Here is a 15,260-nt window from a genome sequence, read left to right as displayed (position 1 = left end):
AAAGTCCAAAGATTACAGATCAACATGAACCTTTCCAATTTAAACACTCCTAAAGGTGTAAAACTATTTTACAGCGCTCCATTTTGTCCTACTGTTAAGTTTCCTTCATTATTTTTATCAAAGCACCGCTTTGAGACTTACAATTGAGATGTTAAAGCAAGCTGTTACAGTAATGAAAGACACCGAGTTCCACTTTAAAAGTAGAAACACATAGCCAAGTATTGAGTCAAAGAAGATGCAGCTTCAGAAAATAAGACAGTCTGCCTTCTTCCTGTAACGAGCTTGTGATCTTAAGAGGAATGAGAATAAAGTGCATGTGTTCACCTTTAAACTGGCTGCACTGGAACGACATTACAAATGGCTTTCTGAAAAATTAAGAAGTCAACAGGCATTAGCTGTATAACATTTTTATTTTACTATATTGACATTTTATGCACAAATATTTTATCAGAGTAAAAATAGAAAATAATTGTTTCATGTAAAATTACCAAAAAAATGCAAAACACAAAAGAAATACATAATTATTAGCAGAGTATAAGTGTCTTTATTTAAAGAGTAAAAAGTATGCAAAAAACCTTCCGTTTTACAAAAAATTGGGAATATTCTTTCTGTGTTTTCCTTCTGGCAGCAACAGAACAACCTCTGACAATATATTCTACATCTTTTATTTTATTGAAGACATGAAGTTAGTCACAGATTTCTCCCTCAACTACAGAGAATGTGACAGTGATTTTATACTGTTTGAAAGATTCCTTATTTACTAATTAGAACACGGTGGAAAAGCAGATGATCCCACAACAAAGAACCCAAAGGACTATCATACCTACTGAAAAGCTGCAGAATAATAATTGGATGTATTTACAAAGAAAGTGTGATATCAGAAGTTTCCCCTAGAGGGCTTATCGTGTAACAAGAACATTCAGGGCAATAAAGTATTGATACTACATTTCAATTTTGCTGTTAGTTTATCCTCCCACAGTCCAGTTTGATCTAGAAAGCTGATATTTTAAGCTTCTCTTCTTTTTATACTGTATTTTAAGTAAAAAGGCCTCTCACGAACTCTGCTAAATAAAACTAGTGACTTGTATTGGACTTCTGTTTAGTAATGGAGCAGTGTTACATACATAGTTGCTGCCACCGAACTATCAGCTTCATCTTATTCTTACTAAGCAAACCTGCATCTATTTGCATAAGTCACCTCAAACACTTGCCAACTGGTGGAATCAGACTACTGTAACAGTAATAAAGGGATTGAGGGTTGACCTCTCGTGACAGATGCATTTACATATTTTGCTCAGGGCTTAAGATTTTAAAAACAAAATAAAACCAGCATGCTCAGTAGATGGAGTGCTTTAAGAGCTGAAGAATGAAAACAATATTAAGAGTTACTGAAAGAATCGGGCAAAAAAAAAAATTTCATAATCGTGGTGATGATGAAAAAAGTAGGCTAGAACTACATGCAAGATTTCTAGTTAAGCAAAAACTAGCTGCAGATGAACATCCACCTACAAACAAAAAGCTTTGTCCTCACTGCATCTTTAAAATAAACATGAGTCTTCTGTGTTCTTTGCCCTCTGCTTGCAAGTATGACCATCCCTTTTCAGTTCAAGAGCAACAGTCCAGTGCTCTCACTACTCAGTATAAACACATCTTATGTTTAGAACCTAACTGTACAAGCACTTTTGATTTAAGAGTAGCTTGATCCCTCACAGGGTTAAAAGTTTTCCCTTATGCACTTGCATTTTAATTGTTAAGTGTTACCAGAGGGGGTTTCACTTATAAAAAGTTGGAAAACATGCATGGTGACATAATACTTACACTGTTTAGTAACATGAAGGGGCAAAAGCAAAACCAAAGTAGCACCATTTTCAGCCATTAAAAGGAATTGTCTAATAGGCATCAGTAAAAAAGCTCAAAAGTTGCAGCCTACTTTTACTGCACGGATAAGTTTGCATGGCATACTCTCCGTAGCTCAGGATTCAGGATACATTCCAACTATTTTCTATTCACCATCCAGACTTCAAATTGCACCCAGCTCTGGAGCATGCATTTGGCTTATGAAGCTTCAAAAACACCACTTGAAGTTCAGAAAGAAATTAATTTTAAATAAAAAATACATCTTTGTATTTTAATATATGTCAGACTGTACAATAATTTGGAAATCAAACTTCAGTTCTCTGTAAAACTACTTCCAACTTGCATTTTGTTTCTAAATGGGGACTACTGACTGTGATTAACTTAAGTCTTCAGTTACTAAGGTTGACTACCATGCAGGTATAAGCACCTTGCAGAACAGAGCATTAAAACCCCCCCACCAAAACAAACTACTCTTGGGTGAAGGCTACTTTGTCAAGTTTCCAAATCACCTGATGGGGGGTGGTAGCGGGGGAAGAAGTTTGTCTTCGCTTTTTGCTAAATGGCTAGCGTTAACAGCGTCTTTCAAAACAGGTAAGCACTTGCCCTCGTATATGCATATTATCTACATATTACAATGAAATACTCATAATTGGCTTTTCACCTAAGCCAGATCTAAACCTGGATCTCCTTCTTCAGCACTGATCTTCAGTTCGGTCTAGTCATCGTTTCCTTTGCTTATAAACACAGAAGCTATTTTAAGAACCTGATGCTTTGTAACACTTAATGGTCTTTCGGCTCTGCTTGATTAAATGAGGATAATGAACATGTTTAGCTTTGAAAGCATCAAATGCCATTTGGTAGCTCAGCAGAGAACAAAAGATTGGAAAGGACTGAGTTCAGACAACTGATCAGCCTGCTTGCTGTAGGTACTTCATTTTTGTTAAAAGCGCTGCAAAAATTACTTTGTACAGCTGTGGACACAGAGCGCTGACCACTTCAACCTTTCTCACCAATTTCAGATTGCATACCATAGAGGCCCTGACTCAAAGTTGCAGAAGTTGTGGTGATCCCTTAACTTACATTGAAATATATGCTGTTAAAAGATCCAAATTTATGCAAGTCCCAGTTCTTTATAGAAAATCATGCTCTATATTGTACTGTCAAGAAACAAAAGAAGTTTCCAATTCTGATAAGGGTAAGAGCAGCAACTGCTCTGGTTATATAGGAAAGGCCTCAGGCTCCCCCTTTCAGGTCCTAGTGCTTAATTATCTTTCTCAGTTTGCAGGGATGCTGTAGCGAGCGCCACTGCTGTAACTGGCTGTGCAATGCCATGGAGCTGCATCTTGGCTAGTTTCTTCTGCTCACATTCTGTGACCAACCGATTCAACTCTGCTGCGCTGTATCCAATGAGAGTTTTCAAGTCGCAGACAAATTTGTACACAAACCTTTTGCCTTGCACTTTGCAGATCATGTCTCCATCATAGTAATACCTGTAAAAAAAAAAAAAAAAAAAAGAGAAAAGAAAAAATCAATGTAAATTTTCAGCATCTGTAACTTCCATACGCATCGGTTATTTACTTAAGGTCACTCGGAGGCCAAAATATGAATCTTTTTTCTCATCACGATTCTCACATAATTTCATATACCAAGACACTGTTTAGGCATTTTCTTATATGAGAAAAGGGAAGAGGGTTGAAAATTGTCCCTGCACCTTGATACGTTAAGGAGAAACAAAACGCAGTAATTATTTTATAGGCAGTCGGAAGCACCAGTTCAGAAATGAAGGTCTCGGAGCAGTCTAAAAACAGCTTGGTGGGGGGAATAAGTTTTATACAGTGCTTTGCCTTAATAAGAAAATGTTGTCTCCCCCCTCAATATTGTCCTTTGCCTTCTTTACTCCCGTCTCTGCTTTTCTGAGGAAAAAAATTCATGTTGGAAACAGTTTGAAAATTCGCATTGTAGTTTCTATGATACTAAAGCAGCCATTCTCTCCCTATTGTTTTCAAAGATGGAAGTAAAACTATAAAAGCATGTTTGGTTTGGTTTTTTTTTAAAGTTCGTATGCTAGCAAAACTACATCCTTTGCCTTTATTTACAACTAAAAGTGACTTCTCTAACTATGAATACTTTTTACATTGTATCACAAAAGAATTCTCAGACTGGGCAGAAATGCTGTAAAGATAAAGTCTATATGACCCACTGTACGCCAGAGACATTATAAAACTTTAGGTGATACCAATAAAACAGAAGTTAGAATTTTACAGTTTTGTTGCTGATCTTGTCTCACTGCAGCCATTAATAGAACACGTCACATTTCTCAGTAAGAAAACCTAAGTGGCTGGGACATAACCTGGACTTGATGAGCTTAACAAGCTTGTGATAAATTTGGAAAAAACCAAAACAATCAAACAAACAAACAAAAAACCCACACACAATTTAATTTCCTCAAAACCATCACCCAAATGTAGTACAAATGAGCCCAGATTTCTTGACTGTCTAAAACTTAATCCTCTGAGTGACATGCTTGTAAAGCAAAGATGATTCTCATTCACCAGCAAAATTAAGTCAATTAAAAGACTAACTTCTGTCTCCCAGCTCTAGTGGAAAAGAGGTAAGTTACTAAGAATCCAATCAAATTTCTTCAGACACCTCAAATTCTGAAAAAAAGCCTTTTAATTTCTTTCTTTGGAGGGTCAGGATCTAAGCAACAGGACCAAAGCAAAGATAGGATGAGAGAGACACTATGTGGAAAAAATGCTGGCAAGCCTGCTGGTTACTGATATCATGCAAGAAGCCACAGAGGTCTTTTATGGAGTACAAGAACTGTCAAATAGCTTGCTATTGCTCTGTGGGTAAAGAAAGTTTGGTCCATTTGCCAAAGCTCTCCTTCACCTTTCTCCTGAATGGCCTGTAGTTATATAAAAGCTTCCTCTTCAGTCCTTCTCTTCCCTCCACCCCTCCAAGCTAACACCTGCACCTCCCTCAACTCCTGTTTCCTTCTCCACATCGTTATGCTTGTTCTTAACTGCTACTTCACTGCCACTCAGCACTTCCCCACGACAGCCCTGTCCTCCAAAGCATCTTCTTGGCACCAGCTGAAGGATCTGTTGTTGCATGGTGTCCATCACATTCAGCTTCCTAGTGAGACAATGAGGTTTAGTTATAAGGGGTTAAATGAACCCTGTAACCTAGAGGGTGGGATGATAATTTCTGTTCAGCTTTGAAGTACAGTCTTGCAGTACTGGGCAGAATTGGGGAAGGATGAGCAATATCCTGGTGTATCTCTTGCGTGTGAAATACAGTATAGCTTAGAGAAATACAATATAGAGTGTGGGAACACTGGGCAGGCATTCATGTTGAATGTGACAGGGTACTGGACATAGAGAAATTGGGGAAGTGGGAGCTGTGCTCACCTGGGTCAATACAAAGCATCTGCAGAAAGCCAGTTTGTAAAATGTGGCCATGGCATGCGTCAAGTGCCACTGGCCAAAACTTTTTTTTTTTTAAAGTTATTTAACTCTGTACAAGCATTTACATTTATTGTACAATCCTGTACAATAATGCCTGTCTCAAAATAATGCTGTAGAAAAATGCTTTACAAAACTGAATAGATTTCTTTAAATGATTTAGTCCGCATTACTGATACGATCAGAAAGAAAAATGACCACAAGAAATTAGTCTGCATTTATGCAAGGCCCAAAACCATGCAAGAATCCCACATCTCATGCTAGAAACCCTCAAGTTAGAACTGAGGCAATGTGGGAGAGGATTTTTTCAATATTATGTTGAATGCATTACTGATTACAGCATTTGCTTATTCAAAAATACAGAAAGCTAAAAATAAATACCCATGAAAGTTTACAAAGCCTTAGTTACTGGAATGTTCCAAGTGACATGAAAACTTTGCTTCAGAATAGTACAGGAGAGGAATTATTTTTCTTCAAGTCTCACTTCCCTACTGGATAACTAAACAGATGTTGATTTTAGAAAATTTACCAAGGTGTATGTAACAAAAAAAGCTGCTCTTCCATTTTTCACCCTGCTCTAGTTTCTATACTGCCTGGTTTTCCTACAGCTGGGCAGAAGAGCTAGCACATTTCTCAATAATAGTACATTAGTAAACAAAACATATTACCATTTAATAAAACTTTAGCTTGGCAACAGTGTTTATCATGGGAGTAGCATTAAATATCCCTTCAGACATTCAAGCGTTAGAAAACATGTCAATATTGATGCAGCTGCCAAAATGGCAACATTTTGAGGAATGTGATTTCTGTAATTCTGTGACTAAAATATAAATGCAAAACTTCTCTAATAGTGGTTTATGCAAATTACTGTGCAGACATCTGTTTAATATCCCAGTGGTAAGAACATCATTTTAAAGTTCTTCAGCTGCCTTCAAAATCTTCTGCGGATTTTGTTGACAAAACCGAAAAAACATTAGCATCATTTACACCATTTTTATGTTCCAGAAAGTTTTCACATATACCTTCAGTACACAAACACATAGATTCACAAAACCAGGCTGGAAATACAGGAATGGTATTGCAACAAAGACCTCCTGAGGCCCTTCCCACCCAAGGGATTCTGTGATCCTATGAAAAAAGTAACATTCTAATTTAATATATAAATAATGCAAGAACAGTCATACAAGACCAGACTAAAGATCTATCCAGAACAGGATATAAGCTCCAACAGATCAGAAGAGGGCGCCTAAGGAAAAGCATGAAAGTAGAGTAAGCATATATTGATGCCCTTCCTTGCTTTCAATGATCTGGGGCTCAGCAACTTCTAGGAGTTGCATCTTTCCATACCAAAATATCCTTAAAACTATTTATTTTTCATTAATTTGTCCACTTTCCTCTCCAACTCATAAAATAATTCTGGCATTCACAATACTGTGCCTAAAGAAGTTGCAAGACGAACAAAAGCGTATAGTTAAGTTGTGTATCTGGTGCCTGCCAGTTTCTTCTGATGCCTCCTGTTCACGTAAATGAGATACTGAGTAGTCATTCTTTACTGACCCTATGCCATTCATGGTCTTCTAGACTTCGATCTCCCCCAGTGAAAGTACTCATTCAGCATCATGCATACTGATGTTATTTAAATCCTCCCTAAAAGACTAAAGAAAGCCAGAATATGGTAACTTTACCATCATTTCTCATAGAGGTATTTTTAAATAGAAGTTTATTTTTAATTTTTTTTTTTAAACCATGCTAGATGAGTTTACTTCCTTTTAAAAAAAATAATGTAGCCAGAAGTGGAAATGCTGAAAAGTAAATCTTAGATCTCAGACTTCAACCAATATGCAACTTCACTCATATAAAAAGAGTTCCTAAAGCTGCTTAAATAATTTGCAGGACTAGACAATGATTAGCTTTCAGGAAAGGTATTTAAGAGAAATAGATTTAACCATATCAGAATAAGAAATTAGAAGTTCAGTCTTAATGATTTCACAGAACTTGGATGAATCTTCAAACGATTCCAGAGGCCAAAATAAGGAGGGGAAAAAAGTCTAAAATTCAAGTACTTGCATTCTTCTCCCTCCTCAAGCACATCTCCTACAGTGATTCAATAATACAAGTCCCTTTTACCAACGTCAAACTACAAACTCATGATGGAATGAAGACAGCCTGAAACGCTTCCATTTCTTCAGATGATAGAAATTCATTATGTCGGAATCACAACAACTGCTGAAACTTACCTGTCAACTGTATTTTTCAATTTAACATCCCTACCATAAGAACAATGGAATGGATCAATGAATATTTGAACTTAGAAAAAGTTTTGTTACATACAGAAAACTAACAGTTACATAATTACAGGCAAGTATCCGCTTTATACCATAACAAGAGCAAGAGGAACACGAACAAGTAAACTGTAAAATATAAAAATAAGTCAATAATTCAGAGTATGTGCATATTTCTGTATCTTTATAATCAATATTGTTTGGCACACTACTGAAAGCATAAATGGTGAGGATACATCAAAAATAAATATATTTCCGAAAGCCCAAATTAACTATCAGGTCAGTGTTCAATAATCTTGAAAAAAGAAAATATATTTTCAAGAAATTATTGTACTAGCTTCTTTAAAAAAAATAAAGAAAAACACACCAGCAAATACCTTGCCCTTAAGACCAGTACAATCTGATGGGAAGGAGTAGCTTCAGAGGACCTGTTTATCCCTTTACTAAAAAAGCCGCAAGTCTTGCATTATGACAGTTAAAAATAGTCAAGTCGAAGCAAATCACTTCATACCTGATCAGTTCCTAAATTTTCTTACCTCAAAGCCCGACTAAGCTTCTCATAGTTCATCGTAGGTTTGTTTTTGCGCTGTCCCCATTTTTGCGCAACCAGTTCAGGTTGATTCAATTTAAACTCTCCTTCATCGCCAACCCAAGAAATACAGTCCCGAGCATCTTTGTCAGTCAGAAGTTCTAATAAAAACTGCCACAACTGGATCTGGCCATTGTTTCCTGTTGAAATAGGAATAACAAGATCCATTTCAATGAGTCCTTTTTATGTTCCACTCATAGTTAAAAATTTCCAACCAACATATTAAAGCAGACCAACATAGAATATATGATGGAAGGAAAGCCTGCACTCAATTAATTTCTTCTAATTATTCTTTTGTAAACATTTTCCTGCAAAGTCATCAGTATTAATCTATTAAAAAAGAAACTGATTAATATAGAAAAAAAAAAATCAAAATTTCTCATAAATCTGTCCCTAGAACTTAAGAAAAAAATATATAACACTACACACAGTCATTTAGACACATATCTACCCCTAAAATGGAACAGATTTAGCAAGAACTGCTTATTCCTCTTCAGGCATATACATATATCTCTATATATATATATATATATATCTATATCTGTAATAGAAGTTGTTTTTTTAAAAAACAGTTTAGTCTCCAATTTTCAATATGAAATATTAGAAATACAAGCCCCCCCCAAATTTCAGCTTACGTCAGTATAACATCTTTCATGTCCAATCATTAAGATTTCTTTTTAACTGAAGTCTCTGCAGTTAAATTCCTAAATTCTCAATGAGATACAGATAGTAGATCCAACGTCTAAAGGGAGAAACACAGAGTATTCCCCACTGATGTCAGCTGATATTTTTATCAGCTTGGCCTAAGAATCCTGAATTACATCATAATAGACTTTTATGGAGAGTTTAAAACAAAAAAAAAAAAAATTCAAGGAAAAGGAGAGGAAAGGATTTAACAGAAAAATTCACAACAGTGGAGAGAACCAAAGCAAAAATGACAGCAAGAAAAAATGAGATAAAGAAATTAAGATGAGTTATTAATAATCAAAGAGTATGTACAAATAACAGTAATTCCAAAAATAAACTGAAGATTTAGTGTGCAGTTTTCCAGAAGGTGCCCTCATTTAACAAAACAAGAAATCTGAAACTTGCTAAATGCTGAAAGTCACCAAACTGGGGGAGGGAGGAGCAGGGGAACAGGTAGAGCAAGTAGCAGCTAGGCTAGGATTCTACAACATACGGTTTTTCTCCCCTTTCTGCAAATGGAAAGCAGAAAGAAGTTAAAAGTTTGAATAAATGCTATGCAGTGGTTTGAGAGGACAGACTGTTAAGTCACAGGAAGAGAAACAATTTCATGCATTTTATTTACTGCAGGACTCAAAAGCTGCAGCACCATGTTAACATAGTGCCTGTGTGAGCTAACCAACCTGCCAAGTCTGCATGTACTTGTGATATGTTTTGTAGCTACAGTCCCCTTCGTACCACATGGACTTCTACAAACCTCACATTCAGAGTGACAAAGATGTGTTCTACAAAACTGTAATTCAAATTAATGAGTAAGTGTTTACCGCATTTGCATTTAAAAATAATGTAGACAATACCTGTTCTGTTTCCAGGGGAACTTCTATCTTCCCCAGAGATCCTTGGAGCTCTCTGTACTTTAGCTGCCTTTGCATTGCTGTTTATTACTTTAATGGTGGTTGGGGTAGCAGGCTGTACAGATGCTGGAATAATCTGCACAGCTGTAAAGCAGAGCACATTGTACAACATCAATTATAAGTTGCTGGCACAGAAATAGGCATATATTATTTATTACCTGTATTATCATAACATCCAGGAGCTAGTTTTTTCCTTTGCTAAAAGGACACACCGTATAAGTGACAATGCTAAGAATAATTTAAAGACTTTTTACCTCTTATAGTGGAAATTGTGGGTTTAGATTCATAGTAGAGATGCCACATTACAGATAAAACATCAGCTTTAGTCTACTGTCACGTGTATTAGATGTTTCCATTAAAAAAACCCCTCTCATATCTTTGTTTTCATCTTTATGCTGTTCCCATATGATCTACCCTAATGCACTTTTCTCTACAGTCACTGTACAACCCTCCATACCTGCTATTCAAACAGCAATTAAATACCCTTCTATTGCAATGGTATAAGAGTACGCAAATGTCCCACCCTAGGTGGCTTTAACTAGACAGAAACCCAGAATGTAATGCACGGTCTATCTATTTAACATATAAGCTGCTTACAAGTCTTCTGAAAATTGATCAATTTTCATAATTGATGACACTGCTTCAGCTGGAAGAATGAGTTTCAAATAACTGGAAAGTTACTTTAATGTATTTTTTTCTAGTATTGGTTTCTAAGCAAGTCCTCTCTTCCACACTCCCTTTCAGTTTTTGGAAACACTTTCTTTCGAAATCATAACATTTTAATATATCTATTCATTAATGCAATATAGAACCTAAAAAACCAGAACAACTCAAGACCTCAAATACGGATCCTAGGCAGCTTATTTCAAGAGAGTGGAAAACCACCATCCCAAATGAAAGTTAGAAACTTTCATAGGTCAAGTCATACACCACCTTTGAGCCAGTAACAAAGTATCAAGAAACCCAACATGTGGCTTTGAGGTTTAAAATACGCCCTCCTCCCCTCACCAAGGAAAACTACTCTCTCTAGTGATTTTCCAAATGTTGTACTATTACAGCACTGAACCAAAGTACAGTGCTAAACTTGCAAACAGTTAATTGTGTGAATTAACTGCTGGCAGAAGTACTTACGCTGATCAATAGTAACAGTTGCTATTTCTCCAGAGTGTTCCTGGCTAGCCAGCACATCTGCAAATTAGAAAAAAAAAATTGTAAGTTTTATTTAACCCACAAATTTCAAGTCTCCTGAAGATCAAAAACTTTCATATTTCATAGAGGAAAAAAGTCAAAATTTGGTATCAGTTTGCAAGAGACATGCATAGCTCATGGTCTTGTGAGTAGAGACATTTAACGTCTATCATTCCATTTTTAGAAATAAGGATGTACATAGTGAATTTCAAGGTATCTTATTCATTCTCCATCCCCTAAAACCTTTAGCTGTATCATGTAAATGAAGATGAAAATAGTTTTTAGTCTGCCAAGTTACATCCAAGCATGGTAAATCTGAAATGCACATACACATTACTGTATTACACACATACAATGCATCACTTATCAGTTGTGTTGTGTGCAATCTAAGGATTTCATTGCCTTTGCTTAATAATCTTCACTTCCATACGACACAGAGGTGTACATTAAATAATTCACAATCAATATTTAATTATAAACCTGTCAAATTCAGGAGATGCACAAACTAAAAATCTTTATTAAAACAAAGGAGGAATCATCAGTCACAACTTCCTGTTAGTTATGAAGTTTGATGAAAGACAGGCAAACTGTTTAGTATGCAGACATGTTTCATAACAGCAGACATTCTCACTAATACCTCCTGTTATCTTGTATTGATGCCCTCATTTTTATTGCCAATATTAAATAGAGGAAAAACAACTGCTCACAATTGGTTTCATCTTTAAAGAAAGAAAGAAAAAAAAAGAGAGAGAGAAAGGGGGAGGGGGAATAAGTAAAATCAGTTACAGAAAAATGGCCCGTACACTTTCGAAGAAGCTCCAAATGGCTCCAGAGGATTTCTCCCCGTGGGACACGCTGGAAGAAGTCTTCTTGACTGAGGCTGCAGAGCTCCCGCCCGGGAATGCTGAGCGCATTGAGGTCAATGTCAGTCATGCTGAACTCCTTCATCACCCACACCACCCAGTGGAGCACCTGGTCTGTCGACCACTGCACTGGGTCTGGGAAAAGAGAGACAAAACTGCAAATCATGCCATTATATACTGCAAGGTTCCTCCTCACTGGGGATACAGAGCTAGTCCTTACTGTAACTGACAACAACAATAAAATACAAGTGGCTACTGATCCACAGCATTCAAACAAGTGTAACCCAGAGTTAATTTCTTGTACGACCTTTTCTGAAGGCCTTTTAAAAAACTTTATTTAGGGGGTTCTTGTTATCTGTTTATTTATTTATTTTGTAAAAAGGGCCTGCTTCTAGGCCAGTCAGTGCCACTATTCAGTTTAAGTCCAATGATGGTATGTTTTCATTTATATAATAACTTCCATAAAAGAAGATACATAACATCAAGAAGTGTAGCTACCGTGACCAAATCTGACTGGATGGAAAGTTGACTCCTCTTAAAAAGCTGATGGAGTGGTGTTGCTTGGTGGGGAGATGGAAAGGGCAAAAAAGGGATTTTCTTTAGCAAAAGCTTTTACATCAGAACTACGCCCAACATTTCTCAAACACAGAAAATAATTATTTTTCTTTTCCCAGAGGGATTTAGTTTAAAAAAGAGAGTAGTCTCTCTCACACCAGGATGCTCTCTCTCAAGTAAGTTGATCAGCATGTGATTATGATGAAATATTACATTCTAAACTCATTCACATTATCCCAGTTTCTAAACTATTTAAAATCACCCATCATACTGGGTTTGGCTGGGATGGAGTTAATTTTCTTTGTAGCAGCCCCTATGGTCCTGTGTTTTAGGCTGGTGACCAAAACAGTGTTGGTAACACACTGATGTTTTAGCTACTGCTGAGCAGTGCTTGCAGAGTCAAGGTGTGACTGATTAAAGCCCTAGGGGTAGAAAGTGACTCCCCTACAGTGGAAGAAGGCTCAGAGGAGATGGGCAAGGGTGAAGGGGCCCATGCAGCTCAGAGAATAACGCAAAGCAGCTGACTTTATTTCAACAAAAAGGAAGCAGAGGATGGCCTTTTTTTTTTTTTTTTAGATAAACAGCTATCAACAGCGGAGCGGATCAACTGGTGGTGTAAAGCCTCCCTGAGTCAGCCAGACCAGCACGGGGAGGGGGGCAGTGAATACACTGCTTAGCCCAACATAGAGTACACAAACTAGACAACTAGAAAAAGAATTCTGAAGAGAACAACAGGCTTGGTTTGGTTTCAACCCACGTATTCCTTCCCAGCAACTGGGGACACCCAACATCATGATGGTGAGCATGTTATATAGAGACTGGTAATGGGAATCACATTGGTATTGTGATTGAAGAGTGTATTGCAATTGCTGTCTTTTTCTAAATGTAACTTACATTTGTATTGTGTTTTTACTACAATTTGTATCGCTCTGCTAAATCAGAAATCCCACATAACATCAACCATGTTCAAGTAAATTTGGTATTAAACATTACACCCTCCACACATGGAATATCTAAAAGAACCTGGTCAGAGTACTGGACTCCGACACAAGGCCTTCTCTGCTTCTCACTCAGCCACCCCAGTGAGCAGGCTGGAGGTGCACAAGAAACTGGGAGGGGACACAGCCAGGATAGCTTATTAAATTGTCTTTATCTTGACCCATGATTTTTTTTTAAACTCGCTTTGGCCCTTTTGATTCTTTCCCCCATGCCTCCGGAAGGGAAGTGAGCAAGTGACTGGGTGGAGGCTCACCTGCCAGCTAGGGTCAACCCATCACATGGGTGGGCTAATAAACATGCACTATATATATATATATATATATATATATATATATATATATATATATATATGAAACACTAAGTGTAATACACCACATCTAAACAGTAAGTGTAATACACCACATCTAGAAAGACCACATTAAATAAGGCATTAAACCAAGATTTGATACAATAGGACCCAATGCATCCCTGTATTTGAATCAAACAAGCCACAGCATCAAGTTTTGGGACGCCCGTTTGACATTTCAACAGAACACAACGTGCACATCATTTAAATGCCAGTGCCAAACACACAAAAGTACAGACAACTCACACAGCAGAGGACCATATAGAAATGATAATAAATAATCAACTCAAGATACATGCAATACATGATTTGTTGACTCAAGACATTTTAACATAAAAAGTCTGTTTCAAGCAGTACTAGTGTGAGCAAGCTAGAAAGAGGATGGATAAATCTAAGCATCATCTTCAAAACTTTGTTAACATTGTATGCAATGTATTAAAGCATGTCAACAAGTACGAACTGGAAATGGAAACTAAAGCAGGAATATTTACTTTCACTGTCTCAAGGGCAAAAAACAGGAGCAGAACAATTATGTATTTTTCAATTATGATACCCCAAACAGATGTCACCTTGACAAGTTTTTATTTTAAGAATTAAAGAAAGCAAAGCTTTCTAAGTCTATAAACATTATCTAGGAGCCACAAGTTCCATTTTGCTCAATAAAGGAGAGTGACATTGCATCATTTTTCACTGATACTACCCAAAACCATGCAATGTAATCCTCTGGGGAAAAGCCACACCAAAAAGGTTTTGGTCTTCAAAACGTTATCAGCAGAGAATTTTCATTAAAAAGCTGCTAATTTGTTATCATTGACAGAACATAATCTGCAAGGTAATATATATCATTACTTTCTCTAACCAGTTCCATGGTTTCCAGGCTTTCTGCTGCTCCCTTTTCTGGCTTTATTTCTCATACCAATTAATATTTTCCTTATTCCTAGGGACCTTTGCAATGGTACCAAATTTTTGAATTCTATTAGCAGAAACACCTTTAACAGCTAAGAATTTGTAATCTCTAGTAAAACCCACCAAAACAACACAAAGGGAAAACCACAACATTTTAAAGACTTGCCAAAAGCTACTTTTCCATTTGCAGCAAAACAGAGAAACCTGTAAGGATGTAAGGATTAAGATACTGAACCACTACCTTTCTGGATGATGATTATTTACTGACTGGACTTGACTTTTAATAGCAGCATACCCCGTCTTTTGAAAAAATTCAAGGAATAATTTCAGATGAATAATTTCAGAGAACTACACAGAACCAAGCCTCACAACTCTTTGAAGGAAACTGGCCTCTTTTTCTGTTTTTTAAGATGTATCTTTACAAATGTTGGAAAAAAAAAAAAGCTTTTTTAGGGGACTACATAAGAACCTTAAGAACATTCTTCATTCTCAGAAACTTCTGACTGTGTCATAATGTAGAACTTAGTGGTGTCTTATCTGAACCCAAGTCCCTGCAACGTCAACTCAAGATAACATTTAAAATTTTATTCTTTCTAGGAAGGCAGTTTAG

General features: G+C 36.7%; 1 protein-coding gene across 3 annotated transcripts in view; it reads right to left on the bottom strand.

Moving 5' to 3' along the window:
• Window positions 1–521: 521 nt before the first annotated feature.
• The window catches only part of GABPA (GA binding protein transcription factor subunit alpha), a 27,402-nt gene continuing 12,663 nt past the window's right edge, over window positions 522–15,260 (bottom strand). For all 3 annotated transcript variants that reach the window (XM_075516895.1, XM_075516885.1, XM_075516904.1), the window contains exons 6-10: window positions 11,785–11,979; window positions 10,925–10,981; window positions 9,737–9,877; window positions 8,143–8,335; window positions 522–3,347 (exon numbers count right to left, since the gene is read on the bottom strand). In XM_075516895.1, coding sequence (XP_075373010.1) covers window positions 3,119–3,347; window positions 8,143–8,335; window positions 9,737–9,877; window positions 10,925–10,981; window positions 11,785–11,979 — 815 coding nt within the window. In that variant the 3' untranslated portion in view covers window positions 522–3,118. The remainder of the gene's footprint in view (window positions 3,348–8,142; window positions 8,336–9,736; window positions 9,878–10,924; window positions 10,982–11,784; window positions 11,980–15,260) is intronic.

This window comes from Mycteria americana, chromosome 1 (assembly GCF_035582795.1).
Source record: "Mycteria americana isolate JAX WOST 10 ecotype Jacksonville Zoo and Gardens chromosome 1, USCA_MyAme_1.0, whole genome shotgun sequence".
Taxonomy (NCBI): Eukaryota; Metazoa; Chordata; class Aves; order Ciconiiformes; family Ciconiidae; genus Mycteria; species Mycteria americana.
The sequence above is the reverse complement of the archived record's forward strand: the minus strand, read 5'-3'. Positions and strand labels throughout refer to the sequence as shown.